Source organism: Podarcis filfolensis (genome assembly GCF_964270895.1).
Source record: "Podarcis filfolensis genome assembly, chromosome: 10".
NCBI classification, from domain to species: Eukaryota; Metazoa; Chordata; class Lepidosauria; order Squamata; family Lacertidae; genus Podarcis; species Podarcis filfolensis.
The window spans coordinates 71,082,444-71,094,378 of record NC_139612.1 but is presented as its reverse complement, the minus strand read 5'-3'; the positions used below and the strand labels follow the sequence as shown (position 1 = coordinate 71,094,378).

Below are 11,935 nucleotides of genomic sequence, written 5' to 3'. Positions count from 1 at the left end.
AAACCACTGTTTTAAATCTATACTGTTCTCCTGTTCTTGGGAAGGCTCAGGAGAAGGAGGGGGGCCTGACATCAGGGGACATTCAGTGAGTTTTGCCATCTAGGGCAAGTATGGGGGAAGCTAGTATCTTCCAAGTGGGGTTGGACTTGAAAACTCCCATTAGCCCTGGCAACTCACACAGTGAATGGTCGGGGATGATCAGGGCCGGATTTAGGTTCCTAGCGTCATAGAAGCAAAAACAGGGGTCACCGAAACGAGTCTCGTCGCTGCAGGTAGCAAGACTGGAGCAGGGCCAGATTTGGGTTTGATGAGCCTAGGACTTGCAGATCAGAAGGTCGGCAGTTCGAATCCCCTCGACGGGGTGAGCTCCCGTTGCTCAGTCCCTGCTCCTGCCAACCTAGCAGTTCGAAAGCACACCAAAATGTGCAAGTAGATAAATAGGTACCGCTCCGGCGGGAAGGTAAATGGCATTTCCGTGCGCTGCTCTGGTTCGCCAGAAGCGGCTTAGTCATGCTGGCCACATGACCCGGAAGCTGTACGCTGGCTCCCTCGGCCAGTAAAGTGAGATGAGCGCCGCAACCCCAGAGTCGGCCATGACTGGACTTAACGGTCAGCAGTCCCTTTACCTTTACCTTTAAGCTCCTGAAGGTAATGGGGCCCTTTATATGTCCAGCTGTCCTTTGTCAACAACAAACGGTCGTTTTTTTGTGTTGAATATATACTATATGGTAATTTATGAACCTAATAGGTATCTAAAGCCATTTGCACATGCTGTCATGCAACCAGTCCATGCAGAATGTAGGCACCCTTTATATAGAAAGGAGGAAACCAGTGATATTTTAGGGAGCAGGCTAGCAGGCAGGGCCCATGACTTATATCAGGCATAGGCAACCTTCGGCCCTCCAGATGTTTTGGCCTACAATTCCCATCATCCCTGACCACTGGTCCTGTTAGCTAGGGATCATGGGAGTTGTAGGCCAAAACATCTGGAGGGCTGAAAGTTGCCTGTGCCTGACTTACATCATAGGAGCCTACACAACACAAAACACGGCTGCTGCGGGTAGGTTTTATTTTATTTGTTTTTTATCTTATATTTTGGAAATGTACATCCAGGGTTTTTTTCCCTTTAGATTTTTTTTGGGGGCCCCCCAAGAGAGAGGGGCCCTAAGCTATATCTTGTTTAGCTTATACGTAAATCCGGCACTGGGGATGATGGGAGTTGTATTCCAGGGACAACAGAGGCTCTCCACCTCTGCTGTGTGGCGTGGAGCAAACCATCAAGCTCATATTAACTCAGCCTTCGCCAACCCGGTGCCAACAACCCGGTGCCAACTACTGCCATCAGTTGGCTGGGGCAGAAGCGATCAACTCTCCCCTCTTGCGGTTTCCAGAAACTGATACTCGGAATCATTGCTACTTCTGACTATGCAGGGATCCTGGCTAGGAGCCACCGAGAGCCCTCTCTGTGATGGCCTGGGACTCGGGGTCGGACTCAGAGACAGAGGGGTCTCAGTCCACACCGGATCCTTTGCCTCAGGCAGCAGCTGAACCAAATCTGGGGCCTGATCCTGAAGAGTCCCAGTCTGCACAGGTTGCCCTGCAACAAGCACCAGCTAGGCCGAGTCAGGGGCCTGAGCCTGCCCTGGCGCCAGATGCAGGGATGACCTCGTTGCCTTCGGCTGGGCCATCACTTACAGCTGGGTCAGGAGAGGCTGAGGTGGCCTCTGGGTCTAGTAACCCACTGATGTCTCCTGAGCTGCAGAGACTGAGGTCTGAGAGAAGGAGAGACCTGAGTACTCTCAGGAGGAGTGCTCGCCTTTGGGCGAGACAGGGAGGTGAGTCACCGGGGGATCAGTTACCCCGACAGAGATAAAAGGCTGCTGGACCATGCCCCAGGTTGTGGGAGCAACGTTGCTGTTTGCCAGAACCTGCCTGTGATCCTGTGCCTGACCTTGCCTGGTTTCCTGCCTTGACCCTGTCGGACTGACTCCAAGTGGAACCCTTAGATTCGGGGCCAGACCTGGACTGCGTTACTCGAGTTACCCCCAGGCCCAGCACACTCTCCTCCTCTGGGAATTGGTCCAAAACTCTTTCAAAGGTATCCAAGTGGTGGGCAAACCTGCCTCCTGATGGAGGGAGTTCTGCAGGTTAACTCTGTGCCATGTGAAGAAGGACTTTCTGTCCTCTGTCCCAAGTCTGCCAACGTTCAGCTTCGTCAGATGTCCTGGATTTCTAAAGGTTATCGGAGAAGCTAGAAGAACTTCTTAAGCTTGGCCACGCTTGGTTTGGTCATCTAACCTGCAAGGACGAAGGGATCCAATTTCCTGTGTTCTTGCTGTGCCCATTTCCTTCCTCGCTCCGGGGGCACTGCTCAACCATGCAAGCCCTGAAATAAAAAAAACTACCTGAGTTTGGCTGGGGGCTGAGCCACAGGGGTTGTGCCTGACGTCTGCAACCCGGGGAACATTTGCTCATTCACCTGTGTGGCTTCACTTTCCCTAAGAAGGACAGCATTTTGCAGTGGAGAGAGACGTGCAACAGGCAAGCGAAACCCCTTCGCACCCTTTTTGCACCCTCAGGGGAAGCACTTTGAAAGAACAGGTGCTCCCCATGGGGAAAAGGGAAACAAAGGTTGCTGGAAGGACAAGTCGGTTTGGATAGATGTTCTGCAAAAGGCGCTCATCTCAGCTTTTGTTCCTCTTGTTCCTTCCTTCCTCTCTCCACCACCCAAGGTCCCGATCCTGATGTCTCCGATCTCCTGCTTCCACTGTGTCCTCCTGGGTCTCCTGGCCACCGGCTTCTTCCCGCGAGGTGAGTCCCCCTTTCTAAAGCCCTCAGAATCCAGCCCATGCTACACAAAGCAAACAAATCACAAATTTGAAGAGCTCAGAGGGAAACCCCAGCGGTCATCTAGCCCAACCCCCCTGAAATACAGGAACCGCAGCTAAATAATCCCCGAGAGAAGGCTATCCAGACATGGGAACCATCAGTCTCCCCAGGATTTGAGTTCCATTTACTGGTCCAGGACTAGCACGGCTTCTCCTGAGATCCCTGCACTGCCCGGGGTTGGGCTAGATGACCTTTGGGGGGTCCCTTCCAAGGCCACGATTCTGTCATTCCTGACTCATGTGTAATAGAGACATGGAGCTGGGTATTGCCAGCATACTGTAAGCTGTCCCATTCCTCTGGGGGGGTGTCCCTTCTGTGGGCACCGTTTGGGTCGGGGAAACTATATATATATATATATATATATATAAAGGTTTATTTAAACATACCATTTTCAACAGTAATTAAACATATTTTTACATCTTACTCAATATTTTTGACTTCCATCAGTCCTGTCTGAAAACTTTCCAATCTAATCTCTTAGTATACATTTCTTATTTTCCCTGTTGCATTTAAAACTCATAACCAATATCTCTGTTCTTTATCTGCTTTGCAGCACTTCATATATTCCTCCTTACAAAACTTCTTGTGGTCCTACTACCGTAATTTGTTGGCTACAATTGCTTTTCAAATAGTTCATCTACTTCTTCCAATCTTCTGTAAATCTCTGGTCTCGCAGGTTTCGAATCCTTCCTGTCCTTTTGTCCAATTCTGCATAGTCCATTGTTTTCGCCTGCCATTCTTCAGTTCGGGGAAACTATTTCCACCCCTCTCGTTCCAGTATTGTGTCCCTGACTATGTTTCTGTGCCCCACATACAGGCACCAAGGCGGTTGAGTGTCCCACCGGCTGGCTGCTGCACGGAGCCTTCTGCTATGGAGTCTTCGGCACTCAATTATCCTGGAAAGAGGCTGATGTAAGAGGGATGTTACTGTTGCTTGGAAGGCACCGAAACTCGTCTCGAGAGATGCTTGCGAGCAGAAAAGGGTCAGGCAGGAGGAGCTGCATCAAGCAAAGGCCTTTGTTAGAAACACAGCGGCCTTATGATGGCCACATGGTGTTTGGTTTGCTCCAAGGCAGCGTCCACAGTCCTCCCTGCCCTATTTCATCCTCGCAACCAGTGCCATCTTTCCCATACAGCTTAGTGGTTCGTTGCACCAGGGCGATGGCCTCTCAAGGGCGCCCCAGTGAGTAGGGGAGCTGCGTGGCTTTGCCGGTGGCCTCCCCTTTCCCTGAACGCCCGCCAGCAGCTCCCCGTCAAACATCTGGCTGGCGGGCACGCAGCTTCCTTCCCAAGCCTACGTGGGAGGAGAGCGATTTTGGCAGAGGCTTGGGAAAAGGTCGACAACTCTGGGAAATGGAGGGGGGCACTGGAGGGATCTTTGCACCACGGGCATTCAGCCCAGACACTGAGGTCCAGCTCCGAGGGCCTTCTGGCAGTTCCCTCACTGTGAGATTACAGGGAACCAGGCAGAAGGCCTTCTCGGTGGTGGCGCCCACCCTGTGGAATGCCCTCCCATCTGATGTCAAGGAAATAAACAACTACAGTGGTACCTCAGGTTACAGATGCTTCAGGTTACAGACTCTGCTAACCCAGAAATATTATGTCGGGTTAAGAACTTTGCTTCAGGATGAGAACAGAAATCGTGCGGCGGCAACAGGAGGCCCCATTAGCTAAAGTGGTACCTCAGGTTAAGAACAGTTTCAGGTTAAGTTAGGGCAGGGCAGGGTTGAGACTAGCAGATGACCAGGTGAAATCCACTTGGCGGCTTCCCATTAAACACCGAAGCTCCGTCCCTTCCTCCTAGAACATGGGTTGGTAAACTAAGGGCCATGCGCCGGATCAGGAACAATTGCCTTCTGAATCTGGCCTGTGGACAGCCCGGGAATTGTCGCGTGGATCGCCAGCGCATGCGTTCTTTCCTTCTCCCTCCCTCCCTCTCCCATGATGGCGGCAGCGCTTCTTCCTCCCCCCCCCCGGCTTCTCCCCGCCCTGCCTAGAGGAGGAAGGGGGCTGGGCTTTGTTGGTGCCAGCAGCAGCAGCAGCCCTTAGGCAGCCGCCATTTTAAGCAACCCCCCTCCGGAGCCCTTTTGTGCGCTGCTCAGCGTCCCTCCGCCACCACCGCCAGCCCCTGCCGCTCACAAGACACAGGTAAGCAGCCACTGGGGCTCATGGTGCTCTCGCATCATTCCCCCCCCCAATATAGTCCAGGCCCCCACAGGGTCTGAGCGACAGTGGATCGGCCCTCTGCTGGAAAAGTTTGCTGACCCCTGTCCTAAAAGGTAAAGGGACCCCTGACCATTAGGTCCGGTCGTGACCGACTCTGGGGTTGCGGCGTTCATCTCACTTTACTGGCCGAGGGAGCCAGCCTACAGCTTCCGGGTCATGTGGCCAGCATGACTAAGCCGCTTCTGGCGAAACCAGAGCAGTGCACGGAAATGCTGTTTACCTTCCCGCCGGAGCAGTACCTATTTATCTACTTGCACTGGTGTGCTTTCGAACTGCTAGGTTGGCAGGAGCAGGGACCGAGCAACGGGAGCTCACCCCGTCACAGGGATTTGAACCGCCGACCTTCTGATCGGCAAGCCCAAGAGGCTCAGTGGTTTAACCCACAGCGCCACCCACGTCCCCTTTTCCTTAGGACATCCTTATTTTCGTCGGAGAAATGTTGGAGGGTATGGAGTTATGTGACACACACACCCCGAGCCAAAGAGATAAGTAGGTTGGGTGTATTTAGCCTGGAAAAGCTGTTGAGCTTTTGTTTTGGCGAAGTTTTTTTAAGGAAAATCACCCAAAAAATCTACACGGGTTGCCCTAGGCCCTGGTTCCCCCCGACATTTTAAATGATGTTCGGAAATTCTGCCCCGGCGCTATTTCCGGCAGACAGATCCTGAATATGTGTGGGAAATCTGAGACATATGGCAGACCTACTTAAAAAAAGAGCGGCATGTGCCATTCGTGGCTTCTTCAAGCATGCAACAGTGAGCTTCAAATCCAATAGTAATTGTTGCAACTCTGAGTATATTTCAGTAATGAGCTCTGCTTTTTCTCGGACCAATTCAGGAGGACTGCATGGCTTACAGCAAGCGAGGACACCTGGCCTCCATCCTCTCCTCGTCTCAGGGTGCGATGATCAGCAGCCACCTCCAGACCGTGGAGGTCGAAGAGGATTTTCCGACCAGTGTCTGGATTGGATTGCATGACCCCAACAAGGTGAATGTCCAATCCCAGACCTGCAGACCCCTCTCTGCCAAAGCCCCACAGGGTAGAAGGCGTGGGTCAGAGAAGGCAGGAGCAGGGAGGTGCGAGAAAGCCAAAGAGGGGCACCAGGGATAATCATCATCATCATCATCATCATTTATTATTTATACCCCGCCCATCTGGGTGGGTTTCCCCAGCCACTCTGGGCGGCTTCCAACAAAACACTAAAATACAATAACCTATTAAACATTAAAAGCTTCCCAAAACAGGGCTGCCTTCAGATGTCTTCTAAAAGTTTGGTTGTTATTTTTCTCTTTCACATCTAGTGGGAGGGCGTTCCACAGGGCAGGTGCCACCACCGAGAAGGCCCTCTGCCTGGTTCCCTGTAACTTGGCTTCTTGCAGGGAGGGAACCACCAGAAGGCCCTCGGCGCTGGACCTCATTGTCCAGGCTGAATGATGGGGGTGGAGACGCTCCTTCAGGTCTACTGGGCCAAGGCCGTTTAGGGCTTTCAAGTACCAACACTTTGAATTGTGCTCGGAAATGTACTGGGAGCCAGTGTAGGTCTTTCAAGACTGGTGTTATATGGTCTCGGCGGCCGCTCCCAGTCACCAGTCTAGCTGCCGCATTCTGGATTAGTTGTAGTTTCCGGGACACCTTCAAAGGTAGCCCCACGCAGAGCGCATTGCAGTAGTCTAAGCGGGAGATAACTAGCGCATGCACCACTCTGGCGAGACAGTCTGCGGGCAGGTGGGGTCTCATCCTGCATACCAGATGGAGCTGGGATACAGCCACCCTAGACACAGAATCGACCTGCGCCTCCATGGACAGCTGTGAGTCCAGAATGACTCCCAGGCTGCGCACCTGGTCCTTCAGGGGCACAGTTACCCCATTCAGGACTAGGGAGTCCTCCACACCCACCCGCCTCCTGTCCCCCAAAAACAGTACTTCTGTCTTGTCAGGATAGCCATTTTCAAGATAGCCATCTTCAAATATCTCAAGGGCTGTCCCATACGGAGCAAGCTGGTTTTCTGCTGCTCCAGATCTGGTCCAAAAAGAGAGTTCTTGTCTATGGGCCTCCATGCTGAGATATCTGAAGATGGCTCTCCGTCTCCTCTTTTCCAGGCTAAACATACCCAGCTCCTTCAACTGTTCCTCATCAGGCTTAGTTTCCAGGCCCTTGATCATCTTGGTCACCCTCCTCCTCACACCTTCCAGCTTGTCAGCATCCTTCTTAAATTGTGGTGCCCAGAACTGGACACAGTATTCTAGGTGTGGTCTGACCAAGGCAAAATAGAGCGGGACTATGACTTCCCTTGATCTGGACACCAGACTTCTGTGGTTGCAGCCTAGAATAGCATTAGCTTTTTTTGCTGCTGCATTACGCTGTGGGCTCATGATAAGCTTGTGGTCCACCAAGACCCCCAGATCCTTGCTGTGAGGATTAAAGGGGGATGAGAATTATATAAGCATCCTTCAGCTCCTTGGAGGAATGGTGTCATACGTATTAAATAATAACAATAATAATAATAACAATAATAATATCCGTCATCATCTTTACAGAAGGGATATTGGAAATGGGCAGATCTTTCGATACTGAACTATTCACCTTGGAGTAAAGAGGAGGTTTTGCCTGAACCTGGTACCCCGACAAAAGGAGGCTGCGTCTACCTGTCTGCCAGAACAGGTGAGGAGGTGCTCAGGCAACCGGGAGTCAAGGATCTCACCCCAGGGACATGTGGGGAGCAGGTGTCCCACAAGCCCCCTTCACTCCTTTCTCAATCAAAAGTCAAGTGTACCAACTCTGGCCAGTCTCATCATTTTCTGCTGGCAAAGGGGGGAACTCAACTACGACCCCCGTGGCTCTGTGTGCGAATCAGGCCAAAGTGGGACCATCTAGTCCATTGTCCAGATTCCCCCAAATTCACCTCCGTCCCCACATTTCTACAGCAATTTGCAATACCTTTTTTTAAAAAAAAATCCTCGTTAAAATCTGCCAGTGTTTCACTGCACACTTACCCTAATAAACACATCTCGGGGTGCAAGTTTTGACTAAGGCACACATTCCCCCCCCCTGCAAGCAACCTCCCCTAATATAATGGACTTATACTTTTCACCAACGCGTTGGCTTTTATGCGCACTTGTGCATTTTTGTAAAATTTTCGGATTGCCAGCTTCAGATTGAATGTGATTTCCGAAGGATAGCTGTGTTTTGGTTCTCGTATAGCGTTGGAAAGTGAAAATTCGATAGCTTCGGTTTTAAACGTGAGCGGGATCGAATTTCTCCCTCGTCCCTATCTATAAGCAGCAGCAAAGCTCTGTTCCTTGGGGCACATCAGTGCTTGGAAGGAAGGGAACTCCTCTACATTTCCGAGCACAATTAAAAGTGTTGGTGCTGACCTTGAAAGCCCTAAATGGCCTCGGTCCTGTATACCTGAAGGAGCGTCTCCACCCCCATCATTCAGCCTGCACACTGAGGTCCAGCTCCGAGGGCCTTCTGGCGGTTCGTTCGCTGTGAGAAGCCAAGTTACAGGGAACCAGGCACAGGGCCTTCTCAGTGGTGGCACCCGCCCTGTGGAACGCCCTCCCACCAGATGTCAAAGAGGAAAACAACTACCAGACTTTTAGAAGACATCTGAAGGCAGCCCTCTTTAGGGAAGCTTTTAATGTTTAATAGGTTATTGTATTTTAGTGTTCTGTTGGAAGTCGCCCAGAGTGGCTGGGGAAACCCAGCCAGATTTGCGGGATATAAATAATAAATTATTATTATTATTGCCCTCTGGGTGGATCGAAGAATCGTAGAATTGGAAGGGACCCCAAGTTTCATCTAGTCCAACCCCCTGCAATGCAGGAATCTCAACCAAAATATGCATTCACTGTCAAGGGCAGTGTAGGTAGGGACAGTGTCTGCCTTACTTTGCTCATATCTTCTTCTTTAAAAAAAAAACTTTATTATACATCAATTAAGATCAGTTTAGGTAAAGGTAAAGGGACCCCTGACCATTAGGTCCAGTCGCAGACAACTCTGGGGTTGCGGCACTCATCTCGCTTTATTGGCCGAGAGAGCCGGCGTACAGCTTCTGGGTCATGTGGCCAGCAGGACTAAGCCGCTTCTGGCAAACCACAGCAGCGCATGGAAACACCATTTACCTTCCCACCAAAGTGGTACCTATTTATCTACTTGTACTTTTTGGTGTGCTTTCGAACTGCTAGGTTGGCAGGAGCAGGGACTTGAGCAATGGGAGCTCACCCCGTCGCGGGGATTCGAACCGCTGACTTTCCGATCAGCAAGCCCTAGGATCTGTGGTTTAAGTTTACTTATTAGTAATAACATTCAACTTAGACAGTACAAACAACACATCCAATACACACTACACATATTACAACATAAACACGCCACACACACCATTGACACTAACTTCCGATTCCTTTCATTGTGCTATTTTACGTTTTGTTAATCTATACACATTTCATTATCATTATTTTAGCTTCCATTTCTTCCAACTGATTTTATTATATACTTTCTTTATGTTTTATGGTTCATTCTATGTCTGCCAGGAGGTTAGCATTATCACAGTAATTTCTAATGTATTCTTTTTAAAATTATCCAATCTTTATTAACTTTTTGTATTGAGTTTCTTCTTATTCTCCCTGTCATCTTTGCGAGTTGTAAACATCCAATCATTTTCACTCGCCAGTCCGTTTCGGCGGGGATGTTGTCACTTTTCTGGTTCTTAGCTATTAGAATCCTAGCCGCTGTGGTTACGTACATGAAAAGGGGTATCAGATTTTACTTTATTTCAGTGGGCATTATCCCTAACAGGAAGTTTTTTGGGGGGAATGAAAATTTAAGAATCTTCTTAAGTTCATTATATATGGCATCCCAAAATCCTCTTATTCTTTGACACTCCCACCACATGTGCATAAATGTACCTTTGCTCATATCTTCCAGATTTTGCAAAATTTCACATTGCACCATGCTCAGAAAAGATGAGGTACATGTGCAAGATGACGTTCAGGTGAAAGCAGCTGTCTGACTGGGTCTGCAAAGGACCCCTGGCAGCAGAAAAGCAGCATTTGGAGATCCTTGGACAAGAAAACCGGCAAAGAATGGCCCCTTCCCAACTCCAGCATACCAGGCCCCTCTCCTTATCATCATGGAGGTTGTGGTGAGGCAAACTGGCTCCTGCTGAATCCAATAAACCATGTTTTGGTCATTCAACCGCTAACTCCTTTCTGTCCTGCAGACAAACTGGGGATGGAGAGACACAGGGGAAGGGGGTTGCGGTGGGGACGGACTGCCCCGGGGTGTCTTCGCTGAGGGGAGTGGCATTCAGCGTGCCACCTTGTTACAGTTTGTGGGTCGTAAATCCTTTGACCCACGGAGTCTGCTGCAACGGCACTGCAATAAATTTGATTTATTGCCACTCCAACAAATTTCAATGGCGCCCACACGCTGCCACTCACACACTGCCACTCTTCTCAGTTGTCGGAGCACACGCAGCGTGCACACGCAGCATAGAATGGCTTTGTCTGTGTCAACGTGGCGTCTTTAATAACTCAGCTCGACACCAGTGCTTCTAATCTATCACTCTTTATTTAGAAGCTTGTTGTTGTTGTTTAGTCATTTAGTCGTGTCCGACTCTTCGTGACCCCCTGGACCAGAGCACGCCAGGCACTCCTGTCTTCCACTGCCTCCCACAGTTTGGTCAAACACATGCTGGTTGCTTCGAGAACACTGTCCAACCATCTCGTCCTCTGTCGTCCCCTTCTGCTTGTGCCCTCTATCTTTCCCAACATCAGGGTCTTTTCCAGAGAGTCTTCTCTTCTCCTGAGGTGGCCAAAGTCTTGGAGCCTCAGCTTCAGGATCTGTCCTTCCAGTGAGCACTCAGGTCTGATTTCCTTCAGAATGGAGAGGTTGGATCTTCTTGCAGTCCATGGGACTCTCAAGAGTCTCCTCCAGCACCATAATTCAAAATCATCAATTCTTTGGCAATCAGCCTTCTTTATGGTCCAGTTCTCAATTCCATACATCATACTTCCATACATTTAGAAGCTTACAAAAACAGAAAAGAAAGACCTACAGAATCTAGCTGCATATTCACAGCTTTCTGTCTCTAACAAAACGAAATAACCTTGCTCACATTCTCAGACAGACTGCTCCCAGAGAGAGCTCAGCCCCCACAGAGCACAGATCAAAGGAAAATGCCCGGGTCATGTGGGCAGTGCACCCAGCGAATCAGAATGCTTCCTGGAGTGTTAACTCTTAACTGTCCAGAACCACAACACACCTGCCCATGATTCCCAAGCCCACCGGCCGATATGGTGGGCGATCTCCAGTCCTTGGAGCAGCTTCAGCGACCCCAGTTTCAGAAGCTGGAGCACGCTCTATTCAGCAGAGTAAACGCTACACAACGGAAGTGGTAGGGAGAGGCTGTGATGAGCATATTTACAAGCAGTTTATTCAGCATACATCAGGACAAAAGGAAAAACATGTCTTCTGCCCTTCATGTCCAAGCAAGCAGCTTAAGCAATAGCTACACACAAAACGGAAGTTGACCAGCAAGCTGTCCTGGAGTGTAAACAGGCATGTGACACACAACAGTCATGCCTGTACTTAAGGCGGAACGGAATATCCCAACAATTTGGCGTGCCACCTGCCCATGACTCCCAAGCCTGCCCCAGGGGAAGGGGGGAGCTGCGCTGTTTTGCCGGCGGCATTCCCCCCCCCCTTCATTTTGACAGCTGGGGGAGGCTTGGGAGTCGCAGGCGGGTGGTGCGCTGAACGTCCGCCATCAGCAGCTCACTCCGCCCCCAGCTGCAGAACACGCGCACAGCTCCGTGCACC

At 50.4% G+C, this 11,935-nt stretch overlaps 1 protein-coding gene across 1 annotated transcript; it reads left to right on the top strand.

Moving 5' to 3' along the window:
- The first annotated feature begins 2,440 nt into the window (after nt 1-2,440).
- Nucleotides 2,441-10,309, top strand: LOC310743105 (struthiocalcin-2-like). Its single transcript, XM_083573217.1, has 6 exons — nt 2,441-2,541; nt 2,733-2,811; nt 3,707-3,801; nt 5,950-6,099; nt 7,651-7,774; nt 10,040-10,309. Exons 2-6 carry the CDS (start codon nt 2,745-2,747, stop codon nt 10,108-10,110), a joined length of 507 nt encoding a protein of 168 aa, XP_083429343.1. The 5' UTR covers nt 2,441-2,541; nt 2,733-2,744; the 3' UTR covers nt 10,111-10,309.
- The last annotated feature ends 1,626 nt before the right edge of the window (nt 10,310-11,935 follow it).

Coding starts and splice junctions, on each gene's coding strand:
- LOC310743105 (XM_083573217.1), top strand. CDS start 2,745: ATGTCTCCGATCTCCTGCTTCCACTGTGTCCTCCTGGGTCTCCTGGCC. Junction 3,802..5,949: donor TATCCTGGAAAGAGGCTGAT/GTAAGAGGGATG, acceptor GGACCAATTCAG/GAGGACTGCATGGCTTACAG. Junction 7,775..10,039: donor CTACCTGTCTGCCAGAACAG/GTGAGGAGGTGC, acceptor CATATCTTCCAG/ATTTTGCAAAATTTCACATT.